Genomic DNA, 20424 nt, shown 5'->3' with positions numbered 1-20424 from the left:
ATAAGTTGTAATGCAACGTAGAAAGGGGAGAGAAGAGAAGGTAGAAACTCTGCTCAAATACAGTTAAACAACTCCATTGTAAAAGCTTATTCTAGCTCTAATACAGACTTATATACAGACTCGTGGACTAAGGCTAGTTAACGCCCCAACCACGTAAAAATCTTGTGTCGATCCTCTATTCTCTTTATTATAATCAGTAAATATCTTTCTTTAAGATAGTTGCCGAAAATCTCGGTTAACAGTTAGTATTAAAAAGTGTTTTATGTGTGTTGTGACTAGGCTATTGGAGAGGCTCATGCTTGAGGACCGTGCTCGCGGCTTTAGTGCATCAGGAGGCTCGGAGTACAAGTAAGAAAACTATAACACCCGAGAATAGGGCATGGCCCCACTGTGTGATTGTAGGGCATGGCCTCGGATTGTATTATGTGTAAATGTTTAACCTTAAATGAACCGTGATGTGTGTGAATGTTTATTTCGAATGTACTATATGTGTGATTATGATGAAATGAACGGCAAGGGCCGAGTACGGCGTAGGCCGGGGCGGCCGTGGGGCCGAAAGTAACACCTAGCACATGGGATGCTATAGTCAGGGCGGGGCCCGGTGGATACATGTATTATGCTATATTCAGGGTGGGACCCAAGGGATACATGAGTTATCCTCGCGGTGAGAACCGATACCCCAGGGCTTTGGTAAGGTCTCTGGGGCGGCATGGCCGTGTTTGCTTAGTCTAATGGTTGACTTGTTTATATGTGGATTATCTGTTATGATAAATTGTATAAATGCATATGTTATGTCCTGCATGAGTTTTCTTGCTGGGCTTCGGCTCACGGGTGCTCTGTGTTGCAGGTAAGGGCAATGACTGAGTCAACCAACCATGAGTACGGAGAGCGTGAAGCGACGTGTACATGTTTGGCCTGCCCGACTGCTTTGGTTGGGGGTTTATTCGAAAATGGCTGTAATAATCTATAATTTTATAATTTCTCAACTGTAACCTTATTTCAAGATGTAATTAGTTTTCAAACCTTATTTTGGGATCCCAACTGTTTAATAATAGAAGTTTTGATGAAACGACGCATTTTCAAAGATTACAGCCTTAACTTTTAATTAGTCACACTTTTGTTTCAAAACCTCGGTTAGCGAGTTCATTGCACACTGTTTTGTTATAAAAACTCACTTGGTAACGGCTCTAAGGAAGTAGGGCGTTACATAATGTGCCTTGAATAAGATTTGTATGGATTTGATTGATTGACTCTTGGTGAGCAGTTTTAAAATAAGCTAAGGACCTAAGGTAAGTAAATCTCACATTTTGTGCTTAAGTGTAAGATACATGACTACATTGATTGTGTATATCTTATGAGTTAAATATGGGATGATGATGATGCATATGATAAGTATGTGAAGAATGATTATATAAATATCATAAAGGTGTTGTGTGATATGTAATTGATGAATTTCGTGATATGTGAAATATGTCTTACTTGGTTAAGATTGATATGAATTATGTGCAAGTATGTGTTCTTATGTTGATGAATATGTGGATTACTTTTATGTGCATGATTTTTGTTATGTGTTATGATATATGAAACATTTAAGTTTTTAGGCTGGAAACCTTAGACCTAAGCCATAGCTCTACGTTAAGTTATAACAACGCCACCAACCCAAAGCTTCATGTATTATGACTAAATATGTTTTGAGTTATATGAGATGTGATACAATGTCTTGATTGAATACCATCAAACATGAATCATGAACATGAACATGAACATTGGCATTTCAGCATCTACATGTATGCATGGCATGTATAGTTATGTGATACATTATTATGTGATATAAGACCATGCATATGAATATGAGAAAAGTTATGAAACGCCTTGAAAAAGTCTTATGTAAAGTTGAACATTTTAATGACACAAGGCTTAAGCAAAGTGATAATAAGATGTTAAAAAGGGTGCCACTGTTTTGATGAAGCAATTAAGTAAGTGCAATGAAAAAGACGGAGGTCTATAAGGCTTATAGTGGCTGCTCACTGGTATGGGCTAGGTCAGAGTTGACCATTGAGATATGTTTGCCATGTTTCCGTCTTTCTCCTCCATATGTGTAATAAGTATGGCAGCTATGGCAACGATGAAATGAGTGTTATGATGAGCCTAGCTGCGATGATGGCTAGCCGGAGGAGAACCCATGGGAATCTATATGATATGTGTAACAAGCCCTGCAGGCATTGACCGAATCAAACAGTGTGCACAAGTGATATTGGGCCCATAAAAATGTGAAACTAAAAGAAAGAGCATAAAAGTAAAGTTTGAAAGTGCATGAGCAATAAATGAAATGCATAAGTATATAAGTCAGCATATTAGTATATGTGCACTACAAACTCACGACATTCATGTGTTTGTGTATGCATGAGATTTGCTTACTGAGCGTTAGCTCATTATGTTATTTCCCAACATTTTTCCAGGTGTGGCTTTAGCTGTTGAGCAACTTGTGGAACACGGACTCAGTAGCAATGCAATAATGGTTTAGAGTTTTCATATGGCTACATTAAATTTAAAGTATTCATACGTGTAATAATTTCTACTAATAAGTTTATATAAAAGTTTTAAATTTTTCTGTATTTCTTCGTATCATTTTATTTAATTCTGTTGGTCAAGTGCCTGCCTTAGGGACGTTACACGGTCATACCTGCGCGGGAATCTCTCAGATATCCCGGAATAATAACCATATTGTTGTAATAAAATTCTGTTGGAAGAACCAAAGACCCGGTAAAAGGGAGATATTTATGTACGATCCATGAGCCTATAAATAAATGGCTCATGAAATCATTTGGGATCAGATCTTTTGAGGCTGAGAAATGCTCTCTCGTTTTTGGGGACTATTACTTGAGGCATTCTTGGCGCATTTTCTGAGAGGTTAGAGAGATAAAGTTTGTATTCTCTAGAGAGAAACTCTATATTTTTTTTACTTGCACTTAAGAAACTCAGTTGGCTCAAGTTCATTTGATCTTAAGTGTAGGCTAAATATATCACAACTCTAAGTAGATTAGGCTATTACCAACACATTGGGGTGAATCACTATAAAAATTGTCTGTGTCATATATTTTTCTTGAAGGTTTATTGTTGTTTTGACATCTATACGTTGTTGGCCAAAAATGCGTTCAACACCTATAAAAGTATCCAATATTCAATTTTTTTTTCTCCAAAATATTTTTCTCATAGAAGTACCTGAAATACGGTCAATATACTTCTCATCAACTTTATTTATTTTTTAATGTTTTTGTTTCTAAAGTCAAGTTATTGTTCGTTTATGTTTTTTTTTTTGAAAAACGGGGCAATTCGTCGACAATGAAAATTTTGCTCAACGTACATCTATATCATGAAATTTGAATTTCTTGGATTGATAATTCAAATTCTGAGTTTGACTTTTGGTCTTTTTTTTTTTTATTTAACTTCTATACGTACTCTGAATAAATACATGCACCGAGTTTTGGGAAAATTTTGTCTCCTGTGCCCAAATAATTTAAGGACTTCATCTTCTACATACTTATTTAAAAAATAAAAAGAAATCTAACTTCTAGATGTTGACAAGTCACATAATTTAAAGAGAATTAAGAGTATATGCAAGCTGATTAAGCCTCCAAGAGCTATGCCTCCTAGAAGCATGACTTCCCGAGGACCACATCCCAAGATGATGTTCCAAGCCTCAACCGTCTCCTCCCTTCATCCGAACATGGAGAAGAGTAGCCAGGTATCAAGAATAGTAAATTTGGACCACAAATAGTCTTCTAACACCCATTGTCTTAGAGTTGTAAATACGGGCCGAGCTTTTGAGCACGGCACGAAACCTGCACGAGCACGACACGGCACGAAAAAATATGGGCTTGGGCCAGGCACGGCACGACACAGGTTTAGCACGGCACGGCACGACAAGCCCGAAGGCACGACACGAAAGCACGAACAAATTAGCCCGAAAGCATGACACGATAAAAAACCTGATATTTTGACATTAATAATCATAATAAATTTTTATTTGTCAATAATTAATAAATTAAAATGATAATATATGTATTATTTTTTTCAATGTTTATATTTTTATAATTATATTAATTTATTTTAAGATTTGTTAGTTAAATTTTTAGCATTTATTAGTAGGTATTAAAATTCTAATAATTATCTTTGATATAATTTTGTGTAAAATATTGTTAAAAAGTATATAAAAATATCTAAAATTATAATTTAAACAAAGAAATGTATTTGGTTTGGTGGTAAGTCCATTGATGGTTAAAGAGGAGGTGGAGGGTACAATTCTCCATCCTCACATTTTTTAGCAAAAAAAAAGTGGGCCGGTCCGAATAAGGAAAGTGGGCCGGCCCGACACGGCACGAGCACGACACGACATGGGCCGGGCCCATGGGCCGTGCTGGGCCTACTCTTTCAAAAATGGGCCGGCACGAATTGAATATGGGCCGGGCCCGGCCCGGCCCGAATTTACCGGAGGCACGAAAATGTGGGTCGGGCCGGGCGGCCCACATTTACAGCTCTACATTGTCTCATGAATCGTGGTCTCAACTCCGTATAAATAGGAAAATAGTTATCCCACAATGCTATCGCACATAGGAAAACACGATGCTACCACTCTGACAGTGTCATAGAAATTTCCGCCAACAACGTAGGGAGTTGACATATCTCACAATGGGTCCACTAAAATACGCTGGAGCCCACAAACTTATCTACTATGAGAAAGTTCATTTATCTTGTAATAAATCTCCATTAAAGGATAATTATTGTTGTCGGTTCGAATTAATGAGTTTAATTGCTCCAGCAGCCTATAAATATAGCTCAGACACACATTGTAAATTATTACAATTTTATTTCAAAGTGAGCTTATACGCTACCCGAAACCATAAAGAACTTGAGTATTGTAAGTTCTTAACATACTAATATAATTGACTCGTGAACTAAAGTTGATTCACAACCTAAACCTTAAACTTTAGCTTAATTAATTGTTAGAAAAAAAAAAAGCTAGTAAGCATAGATATGCATAAAAGGGTAGAGTTCTACTCAAACCTCCAACTTTGAGCTTTTACCTCCAAAGTCCTAATCACTTGATCTACAAATGATTGGCATGGGGGACTTTATTTATTATTAATGAAATTTGAAGTGCTTTAAGCTATTAATTTATTCACAACACACAAAATTCAGCATAATTTTATAAACGTTATATATAAATTACTATATCAAAATTTGAATATCACTTGATAGACTTATAGAGCGTAAAGCACACTTCAAATTCTTTCAGCATATGTGTACAATATGATATGATACTTTTTGAAATCTTATTTTATTTTCATATTATTAGAGCTGTTGGCGAGCGGTATTGTGGCCTAAAAGGTTTACAAGGTTAATAAATATCTAAACTTTAGAACATTAATTTAGTTTGTGGAACAATTAATATATATATAATTAGCTTTTCTTACTCAAGTTACATACCAGTGCTCCCATAAAAGGGATCGTATAAATTCTTTTTTAATAAATAATTTATATAATATATAAGAATATAATGAAATTGACATGTAAATTAATATATAAATCAATTTGTACACTCCAAATTCTTATAATATTTAAATGCATTGCCACCGTGACACGCATGTTTGACGATTACTAAATCGCCAATAATTATAAGTAGGTTTCTTTTTTGAGAAAAATAATAATTCAATTATGGAGCATATGCAATTACATATTTAGACTAGGCTTTGTGATATTTTTTTTTTTTGGTCATAAATACGAACCCTTTTGTTAGTTTTAAGTTCCTAGTGCTAGCCAGTAGTAGCCACAAAAGATACTAGAAAAGAACCAATAATTATGCTATTATGCTGAACTCTTGTTAATTTGCACAAGCAATTAATACGTAGTAGATTATGTAACAAAAATCGATTATAGCAAGAAAGTTAAATTTAAAATCCACATAAAATCCAAATATTTATATATGATATGTTTAATGTAATATTAAATATTATATGTAGATTTTAAATTTAAGTTTTTTGCTATAATTTTTAAAAAAAAGTAATTTGTTGCTAACTCACAGTAGATTATATTATATGTTTAATATAATATTATTCTAATAAGTGAGTTTAAATTTAATTAAATTTTATTTAAGTTATAAAACGTATGATTTTATTATTTTTAAATAATTATCATTATAAAATATCTAAAAAATAACTTATTTTAATTGATTTAATTATTTATTATTTTTAAATAATTATAATTTTAAAATATCTCAAAAATGTCTTATTTTAATTTTTTTAATTATTTATTTTATTTTATTTAAGTTTTGCAAACCACTGTTAAATATAAGTATATTTCGTTAAAGTTAATATTAAAAAAATAAAAAACCGTTAAAACAAAAAATTTTCATTATCTACACATTTATTATATAGAAAATATTAGTATACTCTTTATTATTTTTTGTTTTTACCCTTTCTATGTTTTGGTTTTGGCTCCGTCACTCAGCTAAGTAAACATTAATGTAAAACTAAAACAAAACACACCAAAGACGGACAAGAATAGAAGATGGAACTAATAACAAAATATCACTAGAAAGCAAACCAAAATGGAAGGTGTAATCACATTAACATTGATCTCCATCGTTGCCTGATTACTCCTTGCAACATCATCACCTTTATGTTGATTTTCAGTCATCTCGCAACCACAAAGCACAAACATGATGACCTTAGAGGCATAGATCTAAAACCCACCACCATATCGTCAGAGCAACACCAAAGGGGGCAAGGTGTAATGCAAAAACTTCAGCCGGTAATAAGAGGCAATAGTGAAACTCCGCTCGACAACAAGGGGAAGGCTAAGAGACTCAGAAGATTTTTAGAAAAAGAAAAGAATGGCCACTAGATTTTTCTTCCTTGCTTTCATCATACTCTATTTTCATTTTGGGAGACTTTCCTGTCTTTTTATTACCCTTTTTTTGTTTGGTATGGTGGATTAAATGAAATTAAATTTCTTTCAAAAAAAAAAAAAAAAATGAAATTAAATGATGCAATCCATTCTTACCTTATTTTTTGTTTCCTTAAAAAGAATAGACACAAAGGAAGGAAATAACCATGGATTGCCAATCTACAGTGGCCACTAAAACACAATCCCTCCTTGTATGGGTGGATTGTTGCCAAAAAAATAAACTTTTTGAAAGAGTTAAAATAGAAAAAATATGGTTATTTATTTTAAACAATAAAACAGATTACTTATTTATTCCTATTATACCACACAGCTCTAAAAAATTTAAAATCTATCATCTCTTCTACTTTTCCATGCTAAGAGCACTTACATTGGATGAGCTAAAATGTGTTATTCTTTATAATATAGAGAAAAAAATAGTTAAGTAGTCTTCCATTGGATGATGTAAAGTTATATTTTTTTACCTGAATGAATAGTATTTCTTTATATGTAGTGAAATACTATTCATCAAGCTATAAATATTTATTATTTTTTTATAAACTTTTGTATATATATATATGAGTGAGATACTATTATGTTTAATTATTTTATTTCTTAAAATAAATAAAATATTTTTAAAAATATAATATATAAATAATGTAAAGAAGCAAATATATAGTATAATATAAAAGTTTTGAGGTAAATTATAAAAATGTATGTTTTTGTGATATATTTTATAATACACTTTCTTTATAATATTTAGCTAAAACTCATAAAAACATCTTCCATCAGCTCCTTTATACATATATTTATTATAGCTATGCACAAACTCCAATTAATCCATCTCTACATTTACATAACATTTACATATCCTTTATATAATATTTTAATATTATTATTTTTCTTTATAAGCTTTCTCTCTCCATTTAGTATATATTTATTATTTCTTTTTTATTTTTCAATTATTTTATTTTACTTTAAGTATTAAAATATGTTTAAAGATATAATATTTAAATGATGTAGAGAAATATATAGAGAAGCTGATGTATGGTATAATGTAAAATTTAGAGGTAAAATAGAAAAATGTGTGTTTTGATGAGGTATTTTAAAGAATGGAGTAAAGCACCCAATGTGAGTGCTCTAATACTTAATCCATCCTTAGCTATTTCCATATTTTTTGTAGGGGCTATTTCTATCCTTTAAATTGTTACGTCATACTTACCCAACAAAGGCTTAGAAAAATTTACATCTATAGACTGTAGATCAAATTGTTAAGATGGTTTGTTCTTTAAACTTTTTTTTTTCTAAATAAAAAATATAATGCATTTGTAATATATATGATTCGAAGAATGTACCCAATAATTATGGCAGTGTTTGGTAATACTTAAAAAAATAATTTTTTATTTAATTAACTAAAAGTTTGACAATTAAATATAAAATATGTTTAGTAAATCTATTTTTATTTATTATTTTTTTAAATTTTAATTAAAATTAATTTTTTAACTTTCAAATTTTTTTTAACTCATTTTTTATTTTTTTTTCTTTTCTTCTTCAAATCAACACCTTATATTATTAAACGAAAAATAAAAATAAAAATTATCAAATACATTTATTATTTTTTGTTTTTAAAAACGAAAAAAAAAAATAATTACTAAACATATTTTTATTTTTTAAAAATAAAGAAACAAAATTTTAGTTTTGTGTTTATAAAATTCAAAAATAAAATTTTTACCAAACACAAAACCTATATGTGTTTCTTTTTAAATTTTTTTTTTATTATTTTGGATGGTGGGTACAAATTATTACAAAAAACATTCACGCACAAAATGCTTATGGAACAATCTAGGGATGATGATTGTGTTGCAGTAGCACAACCTGTTCAGACAGCATATCATTATACAATCTCTACTTCTTTTTTCGGATTTTATGCTGAAATATTTCAAAGATTTATGGTCTTTGCCTTCTTCGAGATTTGAATCACTGTTTGCATCTATCCCAATTTTGGTGCTGTGAAAAAGCAACATGTGAAGCATGTATATTCATGTTTAATTCCACTTTCATTTTCCCAAAAATAATTAAATAGAAATTAATGTATCGAAATATATTAAGGGAGTGCCACTTATTATCTCTAATTCCCCGGAGAAGATTCATCTATAGAAATTAGAAAATATAAATTTCATTTATTTTTGCTTACTTTTTATTTTTTATTTAGGCAGGGAAGGTATGTATTATTAGATACAAAAAGTGTTAATATTATCATTATCTCTTAAGTTTGTTGTATTTAATTGTTAGCATGTATATCGCTTCCCAGTTAAGATATTTACTTAGTTTGTTTGTTAGCTAGGTTGACTTAGTCAAATGTTGTTAGACTTATTTCTATATATTCTGTATTCTGTTTTATTCTTATATATATATATAAACATGTAATCGTTCTCACAAGTGGAATAAGAAGATTGATAAAACCTTTTCATGGTATCAAGAGCAGATTGATCCAACAAAAACAATTTTTTTTTTAGCAGCAGTTATGCCTAATCAATCTTCCCACACTATTCCAAATGGTGATGATCCAGACACTCCGCTCATCATCGTTTCTTTACCCAACATTTTCAAGCTTACCTCGACAAACTATCTCTCCTGGAAGCTTCAAATAGAGGCCACACTCATTGGTTATGGTCTCTTCAAATTTCTTGATGGTACCTATCCTGCACCTTCTTCTACCATCACCACAACGTCTGGTTCTGCCGGGACCGCACCGAACCCGAATTATCTCACTTGGGTACGCCAAGACAAACTTCTCTTTGGCTCTCTTGTTGGTACCTTGGAACCCATGCTTGTCCCTCTCATCTCTCGTTCTAAAACCACAAAAGAAGTTTGGGATACCCTTGCCAACACCTTTGCTAAACCAACTAGAGGACACATCAAGCAACTCAAAGCCAATCTCAAAGCCATCACCAAAGGCCCTCAAACTATCACTGAGTACATGCATGCTATAAAGGCATGCACTGATCAGTTAGCATTGCTTGGTAACCCAATCGATTCCGAGGACATTACTGACAAAGTTCTAGACGGTCTCGACTCAACATTTCAAGGAGTCATTGATGCTGTCCATGCTCGTGACACACCAATATCTTTTGATGAACTTCACGAAAAGTTGTTGAATCGTGAACTTGCAATCAAATCTGAACCCATCCTTTCCTCTTTTCCCGCTTCTGCCCACCCCACCCACACACAACCTATCTATAATCACCAACCCACTACCATCTTCCGCCCCACATCAAACACCCGCCCCACCAACACCAACAATAAACGTCTCACCAACAATGGTCCCCGCCCCTACCTCGGCAAATGCCAATGGTGCCACACCAAAGGCCATTCGCTTCATCAATGTCCTATCTTCCAAGAAAAACATCCTGCCATTCGTCCGCCTCCTCGACCTACCAACCCACAATCTCATGTAGCTACCGTCTCTATTGCGGCCACCGGCAACACCCATCACGTTACCAATGCTCCTTCTTCTCCTTGGTTACTTGACACCGGCGCCTCCCATCATGTCACCCACGACCTCTCCAACTTAGCCTTGCACTACCCTTACAATGGCACAGAAGAAGTTGTCATCGGTGATGGCACAGGCGTCCCAATTTCTCACACTGGTTCTACTTCCTTTCCTATTTCCTCTTCTAAATCTCTATCATTATCTAATGTTTTATGTGCACCCTCTATGAAACGTAATATCATCTCTATCTCACAACTTTGCTCAGAAAACAATCTTCTCATTGAATTTTCTTCTAATTCCTTTGTTGTGAAGGATCGTCTCACGGGGGCACATCTCCTCACGGGACCAACTAGGCATGGCATCTACGAATGGCCCTCCTTTCTTGCACCCATCTTAGCACTATCCAGCGTCACAGCTTCAGCTATAGATTGGCATCATCGCCTTGGCCATCCATCACTGTCCATTTTTAAAAGTTTAGCGTCTACCTTTAGTCTTGATCTTTCTAGCAATTTTTCCTTCAATTGCAATGCTTGTCAATGTAATAAGAGCCACAAGCTCCCTTTTAGTACATCAACTTTGATTTCTCAATCACCACTTGATCTCCTTTACACTGATTTATGGACTTCTCCAATTTATTCTATTGATGGGTTTAAATATTATGTCATATTCGTAGATCATTTTACCAAATATATTTGGCTCTATCCTCTAAAGAATAAATCAGACACAAAACAAGTTTTCATTAGGTTCAAAGCTCTAGTGGAAAAATATTTTGAGAAAAACATCAAAGTCATTTATTCAGACAATGGAGGGGAATATCAGTCCTTATCATCTTATCTCACTATTGATGGAGTCTCTCATCTCACATCTCCTCCACACACCCCCGAACATAATGGCTTTGCTGAACGACGGCATCGTCATATTGTTGAAACGGGACTCTCTCTATTAACTCATGCTAAACTACCACTTGAATTTTGGTCCTATGCCTTTAGCACTGCTGCTTATCTCATCAATAGGCTCATTACGCCCACACTTTCCAATCGTTCCCCATATCACGTTCTCTTCAATTCACCGCCCAATTACTACAAACTCCGTAGCTTTGGCAGCTTGTGCTACCCATGGCTACGTCCCTATTCTTCTCATAAATTGGACCCCAAGTCTATGCCATGTATCTTTGTTGGGTACTCACCAACCCAAAGTGCCTATTACTGTCTTGACCCTACTACTCACAAAGTATACACTTCTAGGCACGTAAAATTTGTAGAAACCGAGTTTCCCTATTCCAAACTCACTGCCAAACCAAGTATTTCTCCTTCGCCTAACCCAGACCTATGGTGTCCACTCCAGTTGCCTCTTTTTCCCACACCAATCCCACCACCTAATATCTTGACCATGCCCGTCACCTCTAACTCCGACCAGCAACTTCCAACCCCGCCCTCTGCCCCATCGACACTCACCCCACAAATACAACCACAACCACAACCCGACCCGCCGCCACCTCAATCCTCTCCCCCTGGTGTTGTCACTCGTGCCAAGCACAATATTTTTAAACCAATTCAGAAACTGAACCTTAACACCACCCTTCAACCTAAGCCAACTGAGCCAACATCTGTTGCACAAGCAGTTAAAGAACCATTGTGGCATCAAGCCATGCTTGATGAACTCTCAGCATTGCATAAACTTGGTACTTGGGATTTAGTTCCTCCCGAACAAAGCAAAACTCCTGTCAAATGCAAATGGGTGTTTCGCATCAAGTATAAACCTGATGGGAGTGTTGACAGATATCGCGCTCGCCTTGTTGCTAAAGGTTTTCAACAACGACCTGGTATTGACTATACCGAGACTTTTAGTCCAGTGGTAAAACCAGCAACTATTCGCACTATTCTTGCTCTTGCAGTTTCTAGCAATTGGCATCTCCGGCAGCTTGACATAAATAATGCATTTCTCAATGGTACCCTTCATGAAGATGTATATATGTCTCAACCTCCCGGGTTTGTAAATAAAAAGTTCTCCAATCATGTTTGCAAGCTTCGGAAAGCTATCTATGGTCTCAAACAAGCACCCCGGGCATGGTACACCGAACTAGCGAATTTTCTCTTGAGTTCGGGTTTCACTCGCACCATCTCTGACGCTTCCTTGTTCATTTTACATCATTCTACCTCTCCTATTTATTTGCTTGTGTATGTTGATGATATCATTGTTACTGGCCCTAATACTACTAATATTGATGTATTCATAAAAAGCTTGGCAAACAGGTTCACTTTGAAAGATCTTGGCACACTATCTTACTTCTTGGGAGTTGAAGTAACGCCAACATCCAATGGTATTTTCCTCAGTCAAAAGAAATACATTGTTGATCTCCTAGAGCGCATGCATATGCTTAATGCTAAGCCCGTTGGTCCCGTGAGGAGATGTGCCCCCGTGGCTTTCCCATTCAAAAACTCCACCAAAAGTTGATGTTGATTTTTTTTTATTTCGTATTATTTTAACGTCATAAGGTCCATATATCATGTAAAAAAATGATGATCCTAATATTTTACTCCTGTCTTAAAATAAGTTAAAAAATTATATTTTACGAAACCGTAGAAGAAATAAGTATTGATTAAAGAATCCTTGGTCCTAAAGAATTAATTTGGACTTATGAATCGTATGGTAATGAAAGAAGAAGAAGAAGAAGAAAAGTAATGATATTGGACAAGTAAGATGTATAAGATGTAGACTTGTGTGGCTTTCAGGTGAAGACAAATTAAGTTACTACTTGAGAAATAGTGTGCAACCCATATTACATGTGGGTTTGGTTGGTACAATACAGGTGTGAAGATTACGAAAATAGTTTTGAATTAGTATAAAGCTTATCTTTGTTAATTGAACATTTACGTTTTTAATGGAATGATATATATAATATGGCAGAATAATAAATAATGGCTACTTTGGTGACGAGGATTGAAAGTTGGGTTAAATGATTAACTTTTCTCACCATTCCAACCTTCAAATGAAAAATTATAAAAGAAAAATAGTTCAGTAGAGAGGCCAATTTGGTTCCAACCATATCAGATTATAAATATAATATAAAAATAGCTTGCCGCTGGCTTGATCATATTCTTAAAAATAATTAAAAATATCTCTAATGAATGCCTATATACATGTAATTTTTTTTAAGGAATTAGTAAGAGAAGATCTGAATTCTTAAAATATGGTAGTTGCGAATGAGTCACTTTTAGTTTCAATTAATTATAACTTAAAAGTTAACTAGAATTTAAACTTTCGGTATCATATCACTTCATACACATTGCATCTAACAAAATAATATAAAAATTATGTCAAAAGACAGTATAATTCTCTTGGACCATTAGCATAATTAAAATTATAAAACCCGGCAATATTTTACAAAATTCTCAAATCAAAGTTTGGACAATGAATATGTCAACATAAAATTGTTCACACTCTATTCATAAATTTATAACAAGTATTCCTATAAACACCATATGGTATCCAGTCACCACTTAACACAATATAAAATAGATGATATAATTTTTGTATCAGTTGTTCATATGTAAAATTTAATATTAAATTACACTCATTATCCCATGCCCATAGCTAGGGCTGTGCATAAATTTTTACAACCCGCCCAACTCGAATAATCCGTCCAAACCAACCCGAAAAAACCGCAAAAAAATTCAACCCGAATAAACCGACCAAAATTTAAACCGCCCAATTGTTACATTGGGCGGGTTGAAAATAATTATCAACCCGCCCAATATAACCCAACCCGCCCAATTAAGATTTTATTATTTTTAATATATTCAAATAAATATATAAATTAATTAAGTTTTATTTTAATTTTTTTACTATAAATTAAAAATATTGTTTTAAGTTTAAAAAGATAAACTTCACATTATTAGTACTAGTATTTAAAAGAAAAAAATGTAAAAAAAATACCACTTTTGTTTGGGCGGGTTGACCCGACCAACCCGCCCAAAAAAAATACAATTTCGGTTTGGGCGGGTTAACCCGACCAACCCGCCCAGATTATTAGACGGGTTAAATTTTTTTTTTTTCTTAATTGGGCAAGTTACGGGTCACTTTTACTAACCCAATTATGACATTAAACGGATAAAAATACCTTGTAACCCGACCAACTCTCAGCCCTACCCATAACCTCACGTATTCATTTATAAAACAACACTTGAGAACTGTAAACGTTTTTAGTTTCTGTAAACTAGGATGTGTACTGTGTAATGAATCTGGTCTTTTTTTTTTTTTGTTATGCACACCAAATTACATCGGTTTTATGTTTTTAAAAAAATATCCATTTTATACAGTTCCACCATCTCATTGGTCCTTTTAATACTCGCTCCACACCTTTCTTTCTCCGCGCGTGCAAACACCTTCCTATTTTCTTGTGCGAACATAGATGAATTTTTTTGTGATATTTATTTAATAGCGGAATTTATGAATAATAATGCATTATATTATTTTATATGATGATATTTTTTTTTTTTAGAGAATGATGATTTTATATTCGAAATATAATTATTTTTTCGTTCTGTATAGTAATGTATGGGAACAAACAAGTTAGTGCAACAAAAAAAAAAAACATCACGCGCCAAAATATACTTAGGATAATTAGAGTATTCTCACTTTATTTTATCTTTTAAAATATCTTTTTAAGATGCACTTTATTTTATTTTACCTCTAATTTTTATATTACAACATACATCAATTTTTTTATTTTTTTAAATACATTATTTAAATACTATATTTTTAAATATTTTCTTTAACTATTAATAATATCATAATATATTTTAATATTTATAAAATCTATTTATATATCATATCACATAATTATATTATAATATACCCATAAAAAAATTACAATAAAAATTTATTAAAAAATGAAATATAATAATATTATAAAATATAAATAACTATATATATAAATATATAAAAAGAGAAAAAAAAAAGGGGAGAAAGGCATATATATTTGTGTGTAATTTCACTTTACTCTATCTTTTAAAATATCTTTCCAAAATACACTTTATTTTATTTTACCTCTAATTTTTATATTACAACATACACTAATTTTTTTATTTTTTTCTCTACATTATTTAAATACTATATTTTTAAATATTTTCTATTAACTTTAAATATTTCTTTTAACTATCAATAATATCATATTATCTTTTAATACTTATAAAATCTACTTATATATCATATCACATAATTATATTATAATATACCCATTAAAAAATTACAATAAAAATTTATTAAAAAAATGAAATATAATAATATTATAAAATATAATTAACTATATATATAAATATATAAAAAGAGAAAAAAAAAAAGGGAGAAGGGCATATATATTTGTGTGTGTAATTTCACTTTACTCTATCCTTTAAAATATATTTCCAAAATACACTTTATTTTATTTTACCTTTAACTTTTATATTACAACATACACCAATTTTTTTATTTTTTTTCTACATTATTTAAATACTATATTTTTAAATATTTTCTATTAACTTTAAATATTTTCTTTAATTATCAATAATATCATATTATCTTTTAATATTTATAAAATCTATTTATATATCATATCACATAATTATATTATAATATACCCATAAAAAAAATAAAAATTTATTAAAAAATGAAATATAATAATATTATAAAATATAAATAATTATATATAAATATATAAAAAGAGAAAAATAAAGAGAAGGACATATATATATATATTTTGTATGGATAATTTTATGTGTTTGTAAATAATGTAAGAGAGAATAAAAAATTAATATTATATATTTATATAAATAAAAAGTGTGTTACAAATATAAATATAGCTACGTATGAATTTAAATTTTTTTTTAAGGAAAAATCATCTATTATAGACTTAATTTAGTAAATTTTGGTATAATTTTACCAATCTAGTTATTTTAAATCACAGATTAAGAGTGCTCTTACCTAAGTGTAATGAGCGATTGTTATTTACTTATTTCGATTCGATGGTTGAGTCGCGTTGGGACTGTTAAAAATGTACAAAGTAATTTAATTTTCTTAATTTACTGAAAATAAATAAAATGAAAAAGGTCTACTACTGCCAGCACGGACGCTTTCTGTTTTCTATCAGCTTTTTATTTTATTTTATTTTTATTTTTATCCTCGTGATACTTCACCTTCTTTCTTACTAAACCTCTGCCTCTCACTCCTCACAATCACAGTACATACACTCTCTCTCTAACCATTCTTTATTTCTCTCTCTAGCATATACCTCATATTATGGGTCTACTTCGCCGGAAAACCACTCGTTGTTTTGTCCAAATCCGATTCGGGAAGGAACCATCTAGAAGAAGCTAAATTGTAGGGGAACAGACCCATATCGACAAAGAACAAGCAGCCATTGTTGTTTCCTTCTTCGTTTGTCTACTTCTCAAACCAAGAAATGGGTATGGGTTTTTTTGGCTCTCTGTTTTGTTGCTTACTTTACTTTTTACTGCTACTGAGTGGTGGCCGACTCACCAACTCGGAGCCGACTCTGGACAAGCAAGCTCTCCTTGCTTTCATCTCTAAGACCCCTCACGGGAATCGAATCCAGTGGAACTCGTCCGACTCAGCCTGTAACTGGGTCGGAATCTTGTGCGACGCCAACAGGTCCTTCGTATATAGTCTTCGTTTACCTGGAGCTGACCTCGTAGGTCCGATTCCTCCCAATACACTCGGCCGCTTGAGTCAGCTACGAGTCCTCAGTCTCCGCTCCAATCGTCTCTCTGGCGAGATTCCCTCTGATTTCTCCAATTTAACGATGCTTCGAAGCTTGTACCTGCAAGACAACAGATTTTCCGGCGAGTTTCCGGCGAGCTTGACTCGCTTGGGTCGCTTGGCTCGAGTTGATCTCTCAACTAACAATTTCACGGGCTCAATCCCGTTTGCCATCAACAATCTGACCCACTTGAGCGGACTTTTCCTGGAGAACAATGGGTTCTCGGGGTCCCTCCCAAGCATTTCGGACGTCAATTTGGTCGGTTTCAATGTCTCTAACAACAAGCTCAACGGCTCAATTCCTCAGAGCCTGTCGAGATTCGGGGCAGACTCATTTTCCGGAAACCTTCAACTCTGTGGCGGACCATTGCCGTCGTGTAATCCATTCTTCCCAGCTCCGGCAGAATCTCCGTCCGAGAACACACCTCCGTTAAACCCAGTTCATAACAAGTCCAATAAGAAGCTTTCTACTGGTGCCATTGTCGGAATCGCGATTGGCGCGGCTGTTGCTCTTTTCCTCCTGCTTCTCATTCTCTTCTTCTGTTTACGAAGACGCCGGCAAAGTCAGCCGCCGAAGACTCCAAAGCCGGTGACAGCGACGCGTGCCGTGGGTAGCGTGGCGGAGCCCGGAACGTCTTCGTCGAAGGACGACATTACAGGTGAGTCAACGGAGGCCGAGAGGAATCGGTTGGTATTCTTTGATGGTGGGATTTACAGCTTCGATTTGGAGGATTTGTTGAGAGCGTCGGCGGAGGTTTTAGGGAAAGGGAGCGTGGGAACATCGTACAAGGCGGTGCTGGAGCAGGGTATCACGGTGGTTGTGAAGAGGTTGAAAGATGTAGTAGTGAGCAAGAAAGAGTTCGAGCAACAAATGGATGTCCTTGGACATATCAAACACGATAATGTGGTACCACTCAGAGCATTTTACTTTTCCAAGGATGAAAAATTGCTTGTATATGATTTCATGGCCGCCGGTAGCTTATCTGCTCTTCTTCACGGTATGTTTTCTAATCTCTTTTCATTAAAAACATTGCTAATTTTTTTATTTAACTTCGTAGAATGAATGTTTTGCTTTAGTATAAATTTAATTAAAGTGTATTGGCATCTTCAATTTCCAAGATACATTTACTATTCGAGTATTTTGGGCTGTTTCAGTCTTGAAAGCTGATCCTTTTAATATCTTTTTTTGGTCGAAACTTAGCATATTAGTAATGCTGGTGGAAATTACTTATGCCATGTGATTATCTGCTCAAACATTCTCAGCTTTAGTTTAGAACTTTAATTAGTTAATTACAAATGTTTTGTGTTCCCAAAAATCACAAGTAAGCAAAATAATACACTGCCCCTATGATTAAAGCTCGAGTCATCCACATCATTCTGCTCCCTTGTTCATTTTCTCTGACCAAAGCTTTTCTTCTTTTCAGAAAGTACCTTGCAGGCTCCTAAAAGAAAAAGGGAAAGTAAAATAAAAAAAAAAGGAAAAATAAAACTGTGCCCCATTTCAATTCTCAGCCCTTTAAAACTGAAAAATAATTTATTTATTCTCCTTTTCTTCACATTGGTAAAGTTTAGTGAGCCAACTAACTGAACTTGTGTGTCGGATGACTTTGATAATTGATTACAGGAAGTAGAGGTTCGGGTCGGACTCCATTGGACTGGGATAGTCGGATGAGGATTGCAGTTGGCGCGGCCCGAGGGTTGGCCCATCTCCACGTCTCGGAGAAGGTCATCCATGGTAACATCAAGTCTTCCAATATCCTTCTCCGACAAGACCACGACGCCTGCGTTTCAGACTTTGGGCTCCAATCCGTATTCGGATCCTCAACTCCGCCCAATCGCGTCGCGGGTTATCGGGCTCCAGAGGTCTTGGAGACCCGGAAAGTCACATTCAAGTCCGACGTGTATAGTTTCGGCGTTTTGCTCCTGGAGCTCTTAACTGGAAAAGCTCCGAACCAGGCCTCGCTAGGCGAAGAGGGCATTGATCTTCCTCGATGGGTCCAATCGGTTGTCCGGGAGGAATGGACAGCGGAGGTCTTCGACGTGGAGTTGATGAGGTACCACAATATAGAGGAAGAGATGGTACAGCTTCTTCAGATCGCCATGTCGTGTGTCTCGATCGTACCCGATCAGAGACCCGGAATGCAAGAGGTGGTCCGAATGATTGAGGATATGAATCGGGGCGAGACCGATGACGGGTTACGACAATCGTCGGATGATCCATCCAAAGGATCCGACGGCCAAACGCCACCCACTGAATCTAGGACCCCTCCTAGCTCCATCACACCTTAGAATAATTGTAAAGCTTTTGAAGTAAAAATATAAAGAAGAATGGAATAGCAAAAAAAGAGGAAAAAAATGAAGAAAGAAAAACGACAAAGAAATGTGGTGGGTCTGTCGTCTTAAAATGTGCACAGCAGTGGCGTACCATAAAGGATTAAAGTGTGCAATTGATTGGAGGGGCACGGTGTGGTCCAATATCTATTTTCTTTATTTAGTTTTTTATTTTTATTTTTTAATTTTTGATTTGGGTTCAATTTTTTTTCTTTTCCTTTTGTAATTTTTGGCAATGATTTTTATAGCTGGGAGGGATTTTAATTGTTAATGAAAGGGGATGTTGGGAAGATGAAATTTCAATGAACTGATTGGAATTTGACCATTTGACGAACTCAAGGTTGGTTTATCTTTATTTTAGTTTAATTCTTTATTTAAAGCTCCATTTACTTGCAATTTTTGTCTGACCACCTGTTTATGTTTGTCTTAGTACACGTAAATTTTCAGTATTTTTGTTTGTACGTGTGTATATATATATTTATATGATATAAATACAGCTGCCAATTGGGTTGGGTATGGGAGAAAACACATTAATTTTTTTTTTAAAATAGAGAAAAGTCGGAGGGCGTTGATAATTCCAACCACTCGTTCTTTTCGCATAACGACAACTTTCAATAGTTTGTCTTTTATAAATTTAATATTAATACTTTTTCATTGCAAACTTTGCAATTGTTGGAGAATTCTCACAAGGTCTCCAAAATTGTGTAATTTTTACATTTTCCCCCTCAATTCCAACAACAACACTAAACCTAACACAAAAAAAAAATATTCCCTCACAAATATAAAGAACATTCTCTCTATTCTTATACGTCTTAATTAATGTATAAATAATATTATTATATTCTACTAATTATTTTATTATAGATATTATTATTACTTAATTAATCATTTTACTTTAAAAT

At 33.8% G+C, this 20424-nt stretch overlaps 1 protein-coding gene across 1 annotated transcript; it reads left to right on the top strand.

Annotated features, from left to right (window-relative positions):
• Window positions 1-16615: 16615 nt before the first annotated feature.
• On the top strand, window positions 16616-19895 carry LOC133796977 (probable inactive receptor kinase At2g26730). The gene is made up of 2 exons (XM_062234698.1): window positions 16616-18189; window positions 18816-19895. The coding sequence occupies exons 1-2, from the start codon at window positions 16875-16877 to the stop codon at window positions 19478-19480; spliced, it is 1980 nt and encodes a 659-aa protein (XP_062090682.1). The 5' UTR covers window positions 16616-16874; the 3' UTR covers window positions 19481-19895.
• The last annotated feature ends 529 nt before the right edge of the window (window positions 19896-20424 follow it).

This window comes from Humulus lupulus, chromosome 8 (assembly GCF_963169125.1).
Source record: "Humulus lupulus chromosome 8, drHumLupu1.1, whole genome shotgun sequence".
Taxonomy (NCBI): domain Eukaryota; kingdom Viridiplantae; phylum Streptophyta; class Magnoliopsida; order Rosales; family Cannabaceae; genus Humulus; species Humulus lupulus.
This window is presented reverse-complemented; position numbering and strand designations above follow the sequence as displayed.

Bases quoted from the DNA above. Each gene is read 5' to 3' on its own strand.
- LOC133796977 (XM_062234698.1), top strand. From the start codon at position 16,875: ATGGGTATGGGTTTTTTTGGCTCTCTGTTTTGTTGCTTACTTTACTTT. The intron at 18,190-18,815 runs GTATGTTTTCTA...AATTGATTACAG, and splicing joins CTTATCTGCTCTTCTTCACG to GAAGTAGAGGTTCGGGTCGG.